General features: G+C 42.5%; 1 protein-coding gene across 4 annotated transcripts in view; it reads left to right on the top strand.

The window, feature by feature from the left end:
• Positions 1-20,549, top strand: part of glra3 (glycine receptor, alpha 3) — a 59,369-nt gene that overhangs the window by 20,331 nt on the left and 18,489 nt on the right. For all 4 annotated transcript variants that reach the window (XM_056372913.1, XM_056372914.1, XM_056372915.1 and 1 more), the window contains exons 2-5: positions 5,353-5,483; positions 7,529-7,596; positions 17,997-18,220; positions 18,793-18,875. In XM_056372913.1, the coding sequence (XP_056228888.1) occupies positions 5,353-5,483; positions 7,529-7,596; positions 17,997-18,220; positions 18,793-18,875 (506 nt within the window). The remainder of the gene's footprint in view (positions 1-5,352; positions 5,484-7,528; positions 7,597-17,996; positions 18,221-18,792; positions 18,876-20,549) is intronic.

Raw genomic sequence — 20,549 nt, forward strand, 5'->3', positions numbered from 1 at the left:
AGTCTGCGTTCGTCGCTGCAGTGCGTGTCAGATTCCTCTGGACCTGGAGGAGGAGCCTCGGTCTTCTTTTCCTGGAGGATCTGACAATTATCAAGATGCCGGCTGGTTATTAATCACTGTGTAACTGAGTGATTGTTATTTAATTTCTGACTGCGACTACAGGGGTTTCATTGATTTTCATTTGAAAGTGTACTAAATTGACTGAACTTCCTTGTTTGAGTTTTGTTTATTGGATACCGGGAAAACCCATAGAGGATTATTTTTTTGTTCCACTGGATTGAACTGAACTGAACTGAACTGATAACCAGGAAAACCTGAGGTGGATTTTTTGTTATTTAATTTGAGCTGGACATTTGGAAAGTGACTGAGAGAGGAGGAACTTTGAGGTTTCTCACTTCATTTACTGTTTTTCCTCAGTATAATCTTTGACAGTCTTTGCTGAGCTGTTGAGTGCAATGGAGTCAAGTATTGAACTATTAGCACTTTGTGTGTTGGGTAAAAATAACCAGGGGTCGTGTGACTAGGGCTGGGTTGAAATTGATTCTCCAATTAAAATCGATCTTCATTTAAATAATCCGATATTGATTCATAAAACCCGAGAACGATCTTTTAATAAACGTCTTTTACACTCTCTCAACATCTGCAATTTGGGGAATTTACACAGCGTTTAGACAGAAACATGACAGAGTCAGTTTGTTACACTGGGACAGCTTGTGCTGCAGGAAGTGAAAGTTAGCTTAGCTAGATTTTCATAGCCTAGCCTGTTAGCATCAGCAGACCTCTGCCTGCACTGCAGTCTCTCCTCTGAATGGATGTTTCCAAGCGGCTTCATTTGCTCGACACAAGTCAGTAAATGTATGTAAACTCGCCACCGTAGGAACAACCTTTGAAACGAGCCCCAATTTAATTGTACTTGTGAACCATAGGTGCGCTCCGGTACGTAAACAAACAGCACTACACCTCTGCACATGAGAGACAACAACATGAGGTCCCAGTGAGGTCACTGACAAGTCTAAAGATGTGGGGCTGCATTTCAGATTTAAAAACTATGCAGACAGTGAAGAGCTGGACAAAAGCAAAGCAATATGTGAAAAGTGAAGAAGAAGCTGTGTGTGCTTGTTCATACAGTGTAGCTGGTGCACTGGGGTAGTTAACAACGCACATTACACCTATTATTTCCTGAGATGCCTGTCTAAACTCAAGTTAAACAGAAAATTTGCATTAATGTAATAGCTTTGGGTCGATTCCTGATGTAAGCATGAATGTTTTTAATATTGCACCAGGTTAGAGGAACACTTTACAGCATCATCAGAGAATCTCATTCATATCCAAGAAAAACTGATGTTGTAACTGAAATATCTCTGACTGAATCAATGTCAAATCGAATCGATGGCAGGATTTCTTCTGGTGATCCGGATGACCAGTCGTGTGTGTGTGTGTGTGTGTGTGTGTGTGTGTGTGTGTGTGTGTGTGTGTGTGTGTGTGTGTGTGTTTTATTTCCAGAATCAGTGGCAATACCCAGCCCTAGTCTAAACTACAACTCATGTACCACACCATGGTTCATGTCACACACACAACAGCCACAACAGACGTAACAAGGAACAACCACGTATGAAACATATAGATCGAACTTAACTAGAAACTTTGACACCATCACCCTGATAAACATGACCGGTTACAAGAAGCCAAAGACAAAGTAGCTAAAACTAGAGCCACTGTTTTGTTCTGAACATACAGTTGAATTGTCCATTAAAGAAAAGTGACAAAGTGTTTGTGCAGCTGTCAGTTTGGTTCAGACAAAGAAGATAAGAATCAGTTTATTTCTAATTAGAAACCACTGGTTCATTTGTTATTAGTGACATTCTAAAGAGGCATCAGGATGTTGCTGTTGGCAGTAATGACAGCAGCAGCAGATTAAAGCTACATTAGATATATGCAGATCTCCACTTTAAAGGGCCTTTGTGTGACAGGGGCAGTAGTGGCAGATTAAACACTCATCCATTATTGATAAGCTGTGGATGTTATGCTGTGTCTCTGTACATCGCTCCCTATTGTTCTCCCATGTTTTAAAAGAGCAGAGTATAGAGGACAGAGGGGGCAGGAAGAGGAGGGACAGAAGAGATTGCAGGAGAGCAGAAGAAGAGATGGGGGGGAGTTAGCACTGCAGCAGCCTAAGCAGCTTAGCAGCTGATTTAAGATGCTCTGAGCTGACAACTCTGCAAGAGTGTGACTGTTAACTGAAGCATTCAGAGACAGAGGCTGATCCAGGTGGAGGTGGAGAAAAGCGGCAGCATGGTGAGACAGACAGATTCAGTAATGAGACTGTACTTTGTGATGTGTGGCCATGAGCAGCAGCACCAGGAAACAGTGACCGAAGACGTGGCGCTGGCTGATGGCGGTGTGTTGTCCACTGATATTATAAACTTCATCACAGTAACATCTTTGTTTCCGAGACTGTCTCACCTTTAACCTGTCTGTCACAGTGACAGGCCTAACACACAGAGAGGGAGGAGTCACCAAAATGACTGGGACTCTAATAAATGTAATGTATTATTTAACGTTGTCATGAATATTTCATCTGCTACACTGGCAGAGGAGATGAAGCAGAAGCTCCAGCAGCACCTGAATCCACCACCAGGTATAAACACTGTTATGTCACTGAGATAAACAGACAGACACACGCACACAGACACATCATGTTGAGCATGACTCACACACTCCTCACAGACTGTTAGCAGACAGAGTGTGTGTCCGCTCCGTTCCCGCTGGTGTGTTTCTGTGTCAGCGCTCTCAGGCCGAGGGCGGAATGAGGGGCTGTATCAGTCCCAGGCTGCACGGCGCTGCAGTCAGACATGACAGTGACAGCACTACACATATTTTCTCCCTGAGACTCAAACACATGTGTGTCTTCATTCTAGGGTCAGAGGTCACAGGACAGATATGAAATATTTCCTCTGATGTTGTGATTGATATAAACCGACTGACTCCTGGGAACTCAAGTCTAAATAAGTTTATTATAACAATGTATTGTATATAACATATACGTATCTGCATGTTGTTGCCTGTTGTTGGCTGTTGTTACATGTTGCACTCATGTTATTGCATGTTATGCATGTTGTTGCCTGTTGTTGTGCACAAGTTGTTGCATTTAGTTGACTGTTGTTGTTGCACTCACTTTGGTGCATGTTGCTGTGCTCACATTGTTGCCTGTTGTTGTTGCACTCATGTTGTCTGTTGTTGCATGTTATTGTCGCCTGTTGTTGCGCACACGTTGTTGCATGTAGTTCACTGTTGTTGTTGCATGTTGCTGCACTCATATTGTTGCATGTTGTAGCCTGAGGCGCTCACATTATTGCCTGTTGTTGTTGCACTCATGTTGTTGTCTGTTGTTGCGCTCACATTGTTGCCTGTTGTTGTTGCACTCATGTTGTTGCCTGTTTTTGTCGCCTGTTGTCGCCTGTTGTTGCATGTTGCGCTCACGTTGTTGCATTTAGGTGCCTGTTGTTGTTGCATGTTGTTGCACTCATGTTGCTGCACGTTGCTGCACTCACATTGTTGCATGTCGCTGTGTTCATGTTGTTGCATGTTGTTGTGCTTACGTTGTTGTCTGTTGTTGCCTGTTTTGGCCTGTAGCTGCACTCACATTGTTGCATGTTGTTTGGCTGACATTTTTGCGCTCTGCTCGACTCTTGGCTCCTCGTCACTGAGTTCCCTGCTCTCTGTCGTTCCTTATCTCCCACAGCTCATTGGAAATGAATGAGAGCTGGTCTCTTTGTGTCTTGCTGTCACTGTCAGCATGAGTGTGTGTTCTGAAGAGGTTAACTGAGTGATCAGACCCATGGTAAACACACTGCCTCTGTGTCTGAGGCCACTTCCTACTGGGCTAAATGTGGCTAATTCCATCTGCCAGATTAAAGGTTGATGATCCTGAAAATACATTTAGATGTTGATTTAGGATGTGGTCGTGTGTGTGTGTGTGTGTGTGTGTGTGTGTGTGTGTGTGTCTCTGTGTTCAGCAGTATGACCCTTGCTGTGAGCTGGTTGGTTATTTTTGGAAATGTTCCCTCTTGTCCCAGCTGACAAACACACAAACACAGTGTAGTTTCAGGATCATCAAGCTTTACCTTGGCATTTAGAAGCTCCTTTCCATTCTCCCCAGCAGACACGCACGCACGCGCACACACACACACACATACATACACACACCTCAACCATCACAGGTAAATGCCTGACCCCAACCCAGACCTAAACCTGAGTCCAACCTGAACCATAAAACCAGGCCGGAACCCTCAAACACCATGTGAAGAACATGTCCTCACTCTGTAAGGTCTATAACTCAAACTGTTTCCCGTACAACACAAGTTAATAATAATGATAATAATAATAATAATAATAATTAATAATACATTTTATTTATTGGCGCCTTACAACATCAATCAAATACACAGTAGCAACAACAGTGTCCAAATCATACAATTCAAACTAAGTTAGAGTAAATATTAGCCCTCAGTGGAATCATGGTTTCAGGAAACACCTGTCTGTTAGCGACGTAGTTACAATGGTTCATACCATGATTTTAAGGAAATACTTGCCTGGCAACTGATTCGATAAACATGTAAAGAGGATTTAAAGAACAGGAAAGACTACATTCCTACTCAGGCTGTACAGTTATTTACACACTCTGATATTTTCTAATTTTTCATATTGTATCACAGTATGGGCTCAAGCATCACTGTCTATAGCCCCTCACATCCTTATACAAAAAATACTGGACAAAAAGCCTGTCTGGTGGCATCACTGTCACATACTGGAAACATACCATCTGCATGAATTTCCCCCAGGGGATAAATAAAGTATCTATCTATCTACCTAACTAGCTAGCTACAGAAATGCAACAACAGTTTGTCCCCAGAGTCTCTCTCCAGATACATTCTAGGCTGTAGGCTGTTATAGTTGTGTGTTTGTTTTGTTTATGTTGTTGTTTGAATCATGGGAATATGTTCTATGATGATTTCTGGCTGTTTGAACCCTGACATATGTTTGAAGTGTTTGAGATCAGATTGATGATTCAGATTCACATGCGATCAGTAGATATGACAGAAAACAAAGGAGCATGTTTCTACCATCAGCTGATCGTGAAGCAGCTCGGTGCAGCACTGTTATAACATAGGTGACTGTTACTGAGCTCAGATCAGCAGGTGGATCCACAGCGTGTTGGTCAGTGTTGTCCCAGGTGTTTGAATAGAAACCATCAGAGCTGCCAAACCCAGTCAAGACCTCAGTCAGCACACATACACCCTGCTGAGAACATGTCACAAATCACTCATGTCATTTGTTGTGTCTCTGTGATAGTGTGGGTCAGTGTAAGGAGGTGGACAGTGCTGCGAGGACACGGCAAGCCCCGATGTCTCCCTCTGACTTCCTGGACAAACTCATGGGGAGGACATCAGGGTATGACGCCAGGATAAGACCCAACTTCAAAGGTATGTGTCATGCTGTGTGTGTGTGTGTGTGTGTGCGTGCGTGCGTGCGTGCGTGCGTGCGTGCGTTCGTGTGTGCGGATGCTGGTATAACAGTTAGATGATGCTGTAGTTTCATTTGAGCGGCAGCTCCAGGCTGATAAACAGCCCTTCACAATAAAGTACCTTCACAGTAAAACACATTGAATGTGAATTGAGAACATGAAAACTGAACTTTTACACTAGTGTGTATTATACAGGTTTTGAGAAACCCAAATACCCTTCATGGACTACATATAAAAAAAGGACAAATTTCCCTCCATAACAATAATTCTTTTGATGAATTATTTCAGAAGAGTGTTTGAATAAATGACCAAAGAACCTTTTCTTGTATTAATTCAAATGTATTGAAGTTATTTCAGGAGAAACCACTCTACTGTCTGACAGGTCAACAAGACAAGGCTGCTTCCTGAATTTCTTGTCAAAACAATACAACAATAAAATACACAACAACATAACAATATAAACCTAAATACAAAACAAATGTGTGCATGATTTTACAGCTTGTTGTTATCTGCTAGCTTAATATCTTAACTTCCTGAATTTCCCCTAGGGGATAAATAAAGTATATATCTATCTATCTAATACCTGATCAACCCAGTACAACACCATATCAGTCTAATGATACTCTAATTACAGAAATAGTATTATTAAGTAAAGAAACACAAGTTTTATTTCAGTTTTAATTCATGGTTTCATGTATAAATCCCTCTGAACGTCTGTGTATCTGCAGCAGTGAAACCAGAACCAACAGATAGCAGAGATCTGTCAGACCTCAGAGCTTGTTGCTGAGACAGAGACAGGTCTGCAATAAAGTTCACTTCCTCCTGATCTGTCAGAATGTTTTTCATAAAATTGATCCAATATGTATTTCAGTAACTGTGAGGCTAAAGAATCATAATCTGTGATCAGGTTCACTTCTCCTGTTGGGGTGAATAGACTCAGACCTGCAGACAGAGTACAGGAAGGAAACTACTGCTCACTGCTGCAGATTAAACTGTGACAAAGACATAGACAGAGGCCTGATCAATGTTGGCAGCTCGGTCTTGGATCAGATGTGGTCCAGCAGGTTTGGTGTGGACCTGGTCAGGACCACCACAGTGACTGCACAGTGCTGACTGTGAAACATGGAGGTGGAGTGAGCTGATATGAGATGTTGCAGGTTTCAAACATTTATTTTTTGAATGAATTGGCTCCATTCTTCTTGGACTCAATGTGTGATTACTTGACCATTGTGTGATATTGAACACTGTAAATTAAAGCTGTTGATAGACCTCTTCTCTATTGTTCTAACATATGAACTCAGCTGCAGCTGATCAGTGCTTTCATTAGCTCAGACTCTTCTTAGCGCAGTCCAACCTGTGGGCTTTAATAAAGCCTGGTCACATGGAGTCGTTCCTTTTAACAGCAGAGGTCCAGGACTACTCTTTTCTTTCTCTCTGAGATCCTGCTCCTGTGTTTTAGTCACACTTTAAGCAGCGTTAACAAAAAGTGACCACCGCAACCACAAGTTCTGCACGTTGTAATGGATCTTACAGGTTAATAAATGGTATCTTCTTGTAACTGTGCTGTGCTGTAGTTTGTGTTCACTATGTTAATTAAAAAGGTTTCATTCAGTAAATCATTTTTGAAAATACATTGGTGGCACAGTGCAAAGCCTGTTTACATGACATCCTTGTAAAAAATTCTGAATTCTACATCACTGAAAATATTTTTACTTTAAGAAAATATATTTAATGACGGTGCCTTCATTGGTGACTCAAAAGAGCCTTCATTAGTTAATTAAAGGAGCCTTTGTTAGTGAATAAAAGGAGCTTTCATTGGTGAATTAAAGTAGCCTTCATTAGTGACTTAAATGAGCCTTCATTAGTGACTTAAAGAGAGGGCAGAGAGTTCACGACCTCAAAGAGTCAAGCTTCCATATACTCCAGTGACTCAGTGTTTCTTCTAAGCATATATATTTATATTTCTATCGTATTACATCCGATCATTGTGTCTGTCCTCTACAGGTCCACCAGTCAATGTTTCCTGTAACATCTTCATCAACAGCTTTGGCTCCATTGCTGAAACCACCATGGTGAGTAAATAAGATTCACATTGAATAAGTCTAAAGTCACAGACAATATTTATAACAAATTTACATGAACTTAAGATAGAAACTTGATTTATGAAACATGCAACAGGCTGTGTACCCTATAAACACCATGAATGCTCCTGTGTCTGGAGGTTCTGAGTGATTTTTGGGTTAGGGTCAGGTTTCTTCTGACCTTGGTTGGGGTAAGAGATTAAGATGTGATTATGATATTGATATCATGATGGAGAGATTGATTGGTCGGGATGACTAGAAGTTCTAGAAGACTTAGAGAAGTTTAGTTGAAGGTGGCATTCTTTCATCCATGTGGATATGTCAGAGAGACTATAGCTATAGCTGGGTGTTGTCTGCATAGCGGTGATACGAGAAGCCATGTTACTAACTGGACCTAAGGAGGTGGTGTATATTGCAAAGAGGAGGGGCCCAAGAACCGATCCTTGGGGCACTTCAGTTGGGAGGGGATGGGATAAGAACTTTGTCCTTGTCATGACACTGGAGGAGAGACCAGTGAAAGAGGACTACTTAAAGAATAGGACTTAAGGTCTTTGAATAGTCAGTCTTTGAGCAACAAGAGGAGCCCTGAACTTCTCCTGACGCTCCATGTGTTAACTGACCTCTCCCACTCTTTTAAACACTTTTAAAATGTAATATCCCAGTCATTTCTCACATCTTAAGTAAAAAGCTCTCTGTAATCACTAGTTCTGCCTAACAATAACATTAACACACGCACACACACACGCACACACACACACACACACACACACACACACACACACACACACACACACACACACACACACAGCAAAGGCTTAGGCAATATCCAAAATTTAATAACTTGAAACAGTCCAGCCAAAATAATACACAAAAAAAAAAATACTATCACAGGTTTTTTATAATATATAATTATATTATTGTACACACACACGCACACACACACACACACACACACACGCACACACACACAGCTGTTTCAACAGTTTGGCAACTCGTACATGTCACAGGAGCTGAGAGTCGAGTAAAAGGATGATATGAAGTATTTTCCATTTTGGCGTGACAAAATAAATCTCTCTTTGTCATAATAGGGGGGTTAGCAGAAGAGGTAACCTGAGAATATATAAAATGCCTTATCTACAGGTATCAAAAAAAATGTTGCTTGGGAATATTAAACATGTTCTGTAGTTGCTGGAAGGACAGTGAAGCATTATCTTTAAATAAGTCACCAAGTACATGGATCCCTTTGTCCTGCCAAGAGAACACAGATGAGTTTGTACCTGCAGGAAAATCCGGATTCTGGACAACAGGAGACAGTGATGACTTTATGCCTTTCTTTCCAAGGTATTTAGTCATGTCATGCCAGACTCTGATACTATTATATAAAATAGGGTTATGCCTTACTTCTGAGTTTATCTTTTTTGCATTGCAAGTAACCAGACTCGATAGGGAATGTGGGGCACAAGCCAAGGAGTCAATACAAGTCTCTCTCTTAAGATACATATGTAATGAATGAAAGAATGAAGAAATGGCGTGCATGACAAGCCCAGTTGTAGAATACCAATTTAGGCACAGAAAGACCACCCATGTCTATAGGTAATTGTAATGCTCTGAGTCTCTGTCTAGGTTTTTTGCCATGCCAAATAAATTTAGAAAATTTCTTTTCTAAATCCTGGTTGATTTTCCTAGGTAGGTGCAGAGGAAGCATCTGCAAGGGATATACTGTAGATGCGGGGGAGGATATTCATCTTAATGAGACTAATTCGGCCAATTAGGGAGAGTGGTGGGTTATGCCATTGTTCTAGGTCTTTTTTCACTGATGCACAAATCGGGACAAAATTAAATTTTTATGGATCCTTCAAATCTGGCAGTGCTTTTATTCCCAGATGTAAATCCAGAGGTTGACCATTTAAAGGGAAAATTCTCTGAAACATCCGCTTTAGTCAATATTCCTAATGGCATGGCTTCAGATTTACTAAAATTGATTCTGTAACCAGAGATAACACTAAACTCCCTGAAAATTGTTAGAATAGCAGGAATTGATAGCTTAGGTCATGATAAGAACAAAAGCATATCATCAGCGTACAGGGCGATTTTATGTCTCCTATCACTATATCCCTAAAACCAGTGTGTAGCCAAATATTTTCAGCTAACGGTTCTAAGGCTAAAGCAAAGAGGAGTGGGCTAAGTTGGGCACCTGTGGTGGACATGTCTTGCCACAGGAAAGTGTTCAGAGCGTCATCTATTAGTAATGACAGTAGCTGTAGTCCCATTCGACTCTATTAAAGGCCTTCTCAGTTTCAAGTGAGACAGCCAGTGCCTTCCGTGTGTTCTGAGTAGAAAACTGTATAATGTTCAAAAGCCTTCTCACATTGCTGGTTGAGTAGCGGCCATGAACGAAGACTGTCTGGTCTAAATTTATAAGAGTTGGCAACAGATTCTCTAGCCCCCCAGGGAGGAGTTTTAAGAGCAGCTTGCTGTCAACTGAAATTAGACTGATAGGTCTATAGGAACCACACATATCTGCAGGTTTACCTTACTTCAAGATGGCTAATATATTTGCAAGGTTTGAAATAGGAGGAAGACAACCCCTACTAAACAAATCCGAATACATGTCCGTCAAGGGGCCGACTAGGACCTTGCTGAGCTTTTTGTAAATTTCAGGGCCATCTGGCCTCGGAGCTTTGCCTGCCCTGAGAGTACGGCTGACATCTGAGACTTCATCCCTACTAATTAGTTTGCATAAAAATTGTTTTTGCTCATCAGACAGAGATGGAAACTTAATTTTATCAAGAAATTTTGCCCTGGCCTCAGCAGAGGATGTGCACTCTGAGCTATAGAGGTCTACAAAGAATAATGTCATTATTTTATTTATGTCACAGCAGTTCATCATTTCAGCTTCCAGGGTTTCTAGTTCTGAAGCTTCTCTGCTCAGCACAGTTGTACAGAGTGGTTATCTGAGTGACTGTTGCCTTTCTGTCAGCTCCAACCAGTCTGTCCATTCTCCTCTGACCTCTGACCTCTCAACACAACACAGAGCAGCTGCTCTATGTTTGGCTGATTGGATAACTGCAGGTGTACAGGTGTTCCTAATAAAGTGAGTGTTGCGTGTAACATTACTAGTAGTATCATGTGTAATTAATTGCAGTTGTGTACTGAGGTAGTGTCAGAATGATTAGTAATATTAATGAGCAGTTAACAAGGTTTATTTAGGATAATGTCTCATTAACACCTACAGAGACCACATGATTAACGGAAGGCAGAGAAGCTGGAAATGGTCAGCTGACAGGAAGTGACAGTGACAAGCAGAGACACTGACAGAGGGAGGCAGACAAGATCAGAGGAGACAGACAGGCAGGCAGGAACAGCAGATGTGCAGTGAAGACATTTAGTGAGTCTGACAGCAAATACTTTAAAGTGACATGAAGTCAGTCCAGGCTGCACACACACACACACACACACACTCACACACAAACACACAGATGGTTTCATGGTATGTTGTAGTGATATTTTATAAAATATTTATAAAAGTTTCCACGATTACTAAAAATGTCTCAAACTGTCAGAGTGACATAGATTTGGTCCGACTGTCGCTCACAGTACAAACATTTTATCACTGTTGTTAACCTTAGAGTCTCAGCCTGTCCTCCAGGGGGGACGAGAGCTGCAGAGCTGTGAGCAGACCCCCGGTCAGGGGCCAACCACAGGCCAAACAGGATGCACCTCCAACATCCTGGAGAAGGAGAAGAAGCAGTGATTCAGCCAGGTCGATGAACTCAGTCATCACAGCAGTGATGTGGGTCACTGCATTGTTGTTGTGTTTTTATATGCGATGTATACTCAGTAATTCTCCAGGTAATTAAATAATGTATCTGGATTTGTCAGTGTTGTAAAGAGCATATATCATATCACAGCTGAACATTCTGTGACTGGTTCAGTCCTGCAGTCTTCCTGTCCACAGGAACAAACCTCCACCAGCTTTTCACTGGGTCAGATCCAGTGGTAGTTATAACCAGTGTAAACTGGTTGAACCATTGACTGACTGACTGATAGAACTAGTTAGAGGTGGGCAAAAAAATCGATTCACATTAGAATCGCTTTTCTTTCTCTACAGATTCAAAATCCATTCATAAATTCCAAAAAATTGATTCATATTTTTCAGTCTTGTAACACGGCTGCTTTATATTTTTTTCTGACATGAGTTTAGCTTGCCAGTCTTATAGATGGCGCCCTGTTGGTTTGTGCCCAGATACTCCTCCTTGGAGCAGGAAGAAAGTGCAGTGAGAGAATCAACCTGCTCCGTCTTCAGTGAAGGGAGTGTTTGGGCACATTTCAGATTTTATAACCTTGAGGGGAAGAAGCAGCTCGATGTTATCTGCAGCTTTATTTACATTTTTAAGAGCTTGAAGATTCGATCATCATTGAAGTGTATGTCATGTAGAGAGCTAATAAATGCAAATGAAATGGTCAAAGTTGTCATGTTGAAATTTAAGGTGTATTGATTCATTTCCAAATGTCAATCATGCATTGAATAACACACAAGAAAACAATTCACATTAAAAGATGCCGGTAGCTGCCGGCAGCCTCTGGGTTGCTCATTGAATTAAATGGTTAATTAGCAAAGATGAAAAGACATCCTTTCATTCATCATTCACTCTACTGCTTGTGCTGCTGGAAATGAGAGCAGGCGTAGCTAGTATAAGACCCTGCAAAGAAGTGTTCTTTCTTACTCGTTAAATCACCTAAATTTGTCCACAATTCCGTAATGAACTGAAGATATATTCACAACTTCTCATCGTATAGGCCTAATATGAAATATGTCTAACGTTGTAATTTATGCTGTTACTTTCCCCTCAGCCATATAATAAGGAGGCAACATCAGTTTATTGCAGAGAGCATATATGGAAAGGATTTATGCACGATGTTGAGACAGTGGTATTAATAGCATCACTGTGAAGGTTTCGTTTGGTGTCCGACTTACTTTGATGTGTTCAATAGTTAAAAAGGCCTTACAATGTATTGTTGTGTTAAAATGATGATTGAACAAGTTTGTGATGCTTCACTGAGCCTCGACACCAGCACTTCTGTGGTGTGTAATTAGCAGAGCTGTGATCAGTCAGGCTTCTCTAAAGATGGATGATTCAAGTGACAACGTCTAAGTGCTCTCTGCACCACTGGGAGTTCTTCTGGCCGAGACGCCATTTATATATCTGTGTGTGTGTGCATTTGCCTGCCAAGCAAAGAACTGACATGAGAAATGACAGAATGTAAAATATTGCTTTCATTTGACTTTTATTATTTACAGACACACATGCATTTTTCATGTGTGTGTGTCATCTTTACTTGCATTCTGAGTGTTTGGTTGTAGTTTTTGAGGGTGCCTGTGGTTATCAACGTTCATGTAACCACAGGGGCCATAAACCGCACATTAGAAGTCAAAGAAGCTTGTACTGACTTTAAACTGTATTATAATATAATACAGTTTCTATTTTCATTGGCCTAAAAAGACCATGAAAAACAAAAACAGGCCAGAGACTGTAAATAAAGATGGAGTAGCCTCTGTGGTGTCACCAACAGGTTTCTGAAGAGTGTTTTTGAAGTGAGCTGCATAGGCATCTCCATTTTGGCAGTGTATGACTCCGCCCCTAACTCCCAGCTAATCCATAAATGGACAAAGAGGTGGGGCGTATGCCGGTTTGTGGCAAGCATCCACTCACCCACATGTCACTCAAAGAGGCCACGCCCTCAATTCTCCATAACTTCAAACCAGGGGTCACCAAGAAAGTTCATCAAAGACTAAATAAGAAATTGATTAATAGAAATTAAACAGGACTTTTCTGTGTTACTGTTCACATGTGTTGCTGTGGACACAGTCACATATATGTAACTGATTCACTGAACTGCTTTTACTGTTGCTACTGTTATTTTTTTGAATCACACATAGTATGTCTGCTATTGCAGAGGTCTGTCAAGCAAGCAACAGAACTGCCATGACAGAGAGCTATTGTAGCACCAGGTGCTGTGTATTGACCTGTAGGTTCTTTGTGACTTGATATGTAGTTTAGATGATGGTGACAGGCTACTGAAGACATTTAAAGCTGCTCAGTAAACAGCTAATTGACATGTCCTGGTCCTTTTTTAAACTGAGAGTAAGGTGTAAAGTGAGGGGTTTGAACAATGAAGACAGAGGGTCAGAGGAATGTGGGAGTTTATACTGAGAGAGAGTCAAAGAGAGACACGACATACAGGGGCCATATGTCACAGTGGGATTAAAACCCCTCTCTCTTCTCACCATCTGTCTTTTCATCTCTCCTTTCCTGTTTAACACACAACTCAGTCCTACTGGTCTACTGCCAACACAGTTTACACACATTATGAACAGATAAGCTGAATTGTTGCTGTCAGTATGGTGACTACTACTACTACTACTACTAATGATGATGATGTTATCAGCTTTTCCTCGGTTGCTATAATACAGCTGCAGTGAATGACCTGCTGCCTCCAGGTGGTGATCAGTCAGTGATCTTCTATCCCTCTGTCCTGTCTTAAAGCTACAGAACATAAGTTCTAGAGATCAAGTTCGCTCCAGCATGAGTCTCTGCTCCTCCTACCTCTCCCTCCCCCCTGCTCCGTTAGGCTCCGCCCAGCCCTTCACCTACTCATCTAATGCAGGAATCAGGCGCTTGTTAGCCCGTGAGCTCCCGCCTCTGACTCTCTGATTGGTCAGAAACTTTAGAGGGGCGTATCTCTTCACATGGAGATGTGTCATGAGCATATTTCAACAAAAAAAATTTAAATACTGCAGCTTGAATATGATGCATTCTGTGGTTTTTCTAATCCACAGTCTAAGCTGTTTACACAGTGAAATTCTTAAATAAATGTAACTCTTCTTCTATCAGCCAATCAGAAGAGAGGAGGCTCTGTCCCTCTCTTCTTATTGGCTGACTGTTTTCTGAGTGATCCAATAAAAATATAGCAGATTTCAGGTTAACACTCAGAAAAACCACATCCTGCTAGGTCTTCTGCTTTGTTTTACCCAGAGACTGTATAAAGGTTTTACTGTTACGTCACTGAAAGAGGAGAAAAACAGAGGAGGAGGGATTCAGAGTTAATTTTTGAATGCCCAGTGACACACACACACACACACACACACACACACACACAAACATACAAACACACATAGAGGGCTTAGTGACAGGTTGGTTCACTGTGGTCTGTACACGCTATCTATGTTAAACAGATTTACTACAGTTAGACTCTTTTTCCATTTGTCCTCCGGGTCTCTCCATCCCTGTTAATCCACCCTGTTTGTGTGTGTGTGTGGGGGGGGGTGTGGGGTGTGTTTGTGCGTGCGTGCATGCGTGCGTGCATGCGTGTTGTGTGTGTGAACAGTGTTAGCAGAGTTTATCTGATTGCACAGGAGGAGCGATAATGAAACAGGTTCATCCTCGCAGAAACCACTTCAAGTTAAATCCTGTGTGTTCTGTTGTTTTTCTTATCCTGCTGTTTTAAAGCTGCAGTTTTATTACGAATTCATTTACGGTCATTGGCCACTTGGAGGCAGCAGAACGAGATTCACTGACATAATAATATCTTATAAAGTTGTTAGGGCACACATGTCTGCAAGCTGGTTCCTGTTTACACAGACAGACGGCAACATTCATTATCCAGATAGTGTCTATAGAGTAAATCCAGTCTTTAGTTTTTCAGCTCTATTTTGGTCTATTCTGACAGAAACACCGGGCTCTGTCGCTCACTGTGTTCACCAGATAGATGTTAACTGTGCCTGGGGGGGGGGGGGGGGGGTCTGGTGTGATCTCTGAGAGATGCTGGTTGATGACAGCTGTGGGTATTAAAACTTAAACCGTGAGCTTAAAGACAGTAAAAAGTAAAAGTCTTTGTGGAGCTGATCAGCTGATGATAATGGTGATAATTCTCTGTTAAAAGTTCTGTCATGATCGTCACTGCCACTAGGTGTCGCACTAGACCACCAGTACCCCAGACCAAAACAAACCTTTCATCAGCCACAATCCCCCTTCCCTCCCTTCAGGTTCTCAGATGAAGCTCAATAAAAGTGTCCACTAAACAAGAAGCTCGACTGAATAAAGCACTGTGAACATGAGAGCCAACAAAAACAATCTAACCACAACCCTCAGCCCAAACTAGCATTGCTGTAATATGGTACAGAAATGCTAACTGTTAGCTGGCTAGTGACAGCAACACTTGCCGAACAAATGTATGATAAGGGAAACAGCAAGTTAGCTAACGTGAGCATGCTATTGTTTCATTAGTGATTGCCATCACTAATGACAACAGACTTGTAACATTATGACCCATCAAGCTCCCATCACATGGAGAAGAAAAACCTGTTCTGAGTCCAGCTGGACCCTTTAGCAGCTCGAGAAGTGTGGTTTTTGTTAACTGTGATAGTGATGCAGATGCTGGGCATTTAAATAAAGCAGCTGACAGGAGCACTCATTCTGATTCGTTCTGTTGATGCTTTAGAAGTTATGAAGCCTCTTGATTGGACGAGATATTACATTGCCTTATATGTCCTTCCTCCTAGATGTTTCCTCATTTTCCAGATGAGATAGATTTTCCAGATACAGCTCATGGAGTCAGTCCTCAGACTTCCCCAGTAAGACTGAGGACTGTGGATTTAGTGCCTGGGGCCTGACACTGTGATAACTAACTCCTCTCTGAATTAGTGGACTGGAGCCCCTGTACATGCCAGCAGAGATCACGTCTGTAGGTATGGACACGCAGGACGAGGCCGGCAGGCAGTGACTCACTGTACTGGACTGACTGTACTTCCTGCTCTGATGAGGTTGTTGCATCAGTGAACACTGATGAATCTACAACATGATTCTGAGGCTGTAACAACAATGACACGAAAAACAAAAACAGTTGAATATACCTGTAACCACAGGTGAGTGAATTCAGTTTCCTCCACAGCTCATGAAACAGTGTGTGTGACTCATGTAGGCCAACAGCATCAGCAGCTTTACAGTCTCACCTAAATCAAACTCACCCTGCTTTCATTTCAATAGCTACAGTGGCGTTCACTGCGCTATCACTCCGCCTCTGAGGTGAAGTGAAGTGGAAGCGTAGTGATGTCACTTCCAGTCAGTGAGCACAGTGAGCAGAGACGCTCGCTGCCTTTTATAGAGCATTCTGGGAGTTTTCCAGGGAGCTGAGTTTGCGGTGCGGTGGACTGATCCTGGCATCAGGACTCTCATCACCATCAGGAGATCAGTCTGAGTCGTCCACATGTGCAGCAGAAGCTGCTTCTTTCTCTTTGACCATGCACATCGTTCTCCTCTGATCCAGGCTCAGATCCTCTGACTGTTCCCCTCAGCGAACAGCTGAAGGCAGCTGCAGGGCAGTTACAGAATACTGTGATAAAACACCATCAGACTTTCTACAGCTCCATCCAGACACGAGGATTCACAGCGCTTCACCGAGGCATGGACATACGTTAAAACAGAACATATATATCATTTAAAAAACAATAAAAGCAAATATTTCAATAAGTCACATTGAGATTGAATAAAATCAGGTTAGAAACTTGAGCACCATTCAAAAGACGTGCTGCAGTGATAAGAGAAGCATGGCACAAGATTAAAAAGATGTTGTGCGTAGTTTATTGTTGAGCTGCAGAAAACTGTGATGATATATGTCCTGATCTAAATGAGCTGACAGTGTCAGCTGACCTCAGGTGTTCAGGAAGCTGCTTCCTCAGGTGAGGAGCAGAGAAACTAAAGCTGATTCTGCGAACACTCAGTGAACCTGTCCCAGATCACCTGAGGATCTGGATGCTTCATATCATACAAGTAGATCAGAGATGGATGCAGACCAGAGACCATTTAGGTCCAGTGGCAGGATTTTAAAATCTGAAGCCAGAGCAGGGATTTAAGGAGCGGTGGACAAGTTAGTAAGTTACCGTGGGGACATGATGTGATGGTTTCAATAAGTTTGGCCAAGAACTGTTGCTTTTTGTAGTGACAGTGTTTTGGTCTGAACAGGAATCGTTGTTCACTGTAAACTCCACCGGTCACTCTGTAGAAGCTGTGTGCACAGACATGGTACATGTTCATGTTCACAGCCCAACGTCACAGCTCCAGATCATTCACACAGCTCACACAGCAAGTGTTGCAGTGATCAGCTGATTATTGATCATGGGCAGTCTGGATCCAGAAGCTCAGAAGTGTGTGTGTGTCTGTGTGCGTGTGCGCATGTGTGTGTGTGTTTGTGTGTGTGGATCATGTGAGTCCTGATGCACAGACCTGAACAGAACCAGGTTTTCATCTGTCAGGACTGGGTCAAACAGGGATCATCATAGAAACTGATCTAGGTTCAGGTCTCACAGACGTGTTTCTGCTCTGTGTCTGCAGGACTACCGTGTGAACATCTTCCTCCGTCAGCAGTGGAATGATCCCAGACTGGCCTACGCCGAGTACCCTGATGACTCTCTGGACCTGGACCCCTCTATGTTAGACTCCATATGGAAACCTGATCTGTTCTTTGCCAATGAGAAGGGAGCCCACTTCCATGAAGTCACTACAGACAACAAGCTGCTCAGGATCTTCAAGAATGGAAACGTTCTGTACTCCATCAGGTGAGGGTGGCTGGTCAGTACAGGATCACATGGTCACACAGAGTCTGTCAGTTCTCGAGTCAAGTTCTACTGAACTCTGATGATCAGCTCCAGTCTCCACAGTTTCATCAGCTAAAGACAGAGGGTCATGAAAAGTTTCAACATGGATGAAAACTGCTGCAGCTGTTTCCAGCTGATGAATGTGATATTTGACAGTTTGTGCACAGGAGCAGATCCAGGAGGTTATTATCACTGTCTTTAACATGTAGGATTGTTTGGGCTTGGTGGAGGTGTGAACTCTGTACTGTGCCCCGTTCTCTCTCCTCCTCTAATTCACATTTTAGCTCGTTCCCGTGAGAGCTGATTTGTGGGTGTCACACTAGAAATCATTCAGTCATGCTCCAACAACAAAATGTAATTTATCTAAAAAAAAATGTTGCAAAATGCAAATATTTGATAAAAAGAAGAAGTCCATTCGAGTCATCTGGCTCAAGTCAAAGTCCAGTGCAGTCCAGTCCAGTGCTGACACACAGAGAGCGTCTGAATGGGCACATGTGCAGGACGTTAATGACAACTGTCTCTGTCTCTTTCAGACTCACCCTGACTCTGTCCTGTCCCATGGATCTGAAGAACTTCCCCATGGATGTTCAGACCTGTATCATGCAGCTGGAGAGCTGTAAGTCCTCCTCCACACACATGCACAAACACACACACTCACACAAACAAGGGTGGAAATGTCATTCACTATTGGGGGGAGGTCAGTAAACAGAAAATCTCAGAGCAATTCCTGATGGGGACATCTGACTGGATGAGCGTCTTTACCATTGCTCTGTTTTTTCACCCTGACATTATGTTTCCTGATCTGCTGCCCCCCCGGTTTCTTATTCATCACATTTCTGATGGAAGCTGTGAACACACTGAGGCTTTTATCAGTGAAGCAGCCTGAATCTTCTGTGTGAACACACTCAAGACTGAAGTGGTTCAAAGATAAAGTGTCTTCCAGTTCAACAATGTAAATCACACATCATGGATTAATAAATGAAGACTGCTTCCTCCTCCTGCTCCTCTTTATTATTCATCATCATATGTTCCTCAGCGATGAGTCTGGAGGGTCTGAACCCACAGGGACTTCAACGGTGCACGCCACTCACTGCTCAGCTGCTGGGATTCATACAGGGAGCACAACATGTAGCTCCACCTGTGCAGACAGGAAGTGGATCTTTCAGAGACCACAATCAATAGAGGACCTGTGGATGTTGTAAAGTCAGCTACTGTATGAGCACGTGTGGATATGAGCAGATGTTTGTTTATTCTTTATTCATCCATGCATCATATTCAGTATCATCCTCCCTCCTCCTGGTTCTTTTTAAGGAAACACAGTCGTGTTTAATAATGTTGATAGAGCTCTGATGACTAGTCTTTCCTCTGAGCGTGGCCCTGGCCCCCGGGGGCCAGAGGACACTGGGTCTTCATTGGTGGTTTTATTCAGCTGCAGCCCAGAGGCGTCACCACACATAGATGTCGATCTGTTTATATACATATAGAGGGACTGGGCTCCAGATATATATGTAGAATAAATATCAGTTTAATATCTCACATCACATATAGATGCGCTCCAGTGACTGACGTGCTGATCCCTGCTCAGCTGATCACACGGGATTCACTGATGTGATCATGTATGATTTAGACAGTTTTGAGTGAGTGTGTAGATGCAGTAAAGTCGTTGTGAGGAGCAGAACTCTGAGCTGACAATCGGAGACGCTGTTATCGCCGGGGGCAACCGCGACGTAAAAACATCCAGAGACAAACACAGACGCTGGTGTGGAGGGCTGGGGGCAGACTCTCCTCTGTTCCCTCTTTGTTTCTCTGTTTGCTGCAACATGCACACACAGACACACACACACACACACACACACACTCCACACACTTTCAGCTGAACCTTAAGAGGAACTACATCTTTTGTGTGTGTCTGTCGGCCTGTAGCAGCACAGGGCAGCTGGTTTCTGCTTTCACCAAAAAGCCCTGCAGAGCTCTGAGTGCAGCTTTATGAGGCCTCGTGTTTATACTCTGTCCCTGCATTAGTAACCTTCACCAGGCTGTGTGTGTGTGTGTGTGTGTGTGTGTGTGTGTGTCTGTGTGTGTGTGTGTGCGTGTGTGCAGAATTCTTTGTATTATCACAGTAGCATCAGTGGCATGACCTGGCTCATTGAGGCCTGATACGACAGGAGCCATGACATGAATGGGGGGAAAAAATGTTTCCATTTCACTTTCGGGAAATATTATTTTGTCCAATAGTGAAAATCGTGTGTAAATGTTTTTGTGACATTTGAGAGTTTTTTTTCTAAATTCA

The sequence above is a fragment of the Seriola aureovittata genome, chromosome 3 (assembly GCF_021018895.1).
Source record: "Seriola aureovittata isolate HTS-2021-v1 ecotype China chromosome 3, ASM2101889v1, whole genome shotgun sequence".
NCBI classification, from domain to species: Eukaryota; Metazoa; Chordata; class Actinopteri; order Carangiformes; family Carangidae; genus Seriola; species Seriola aureovittata.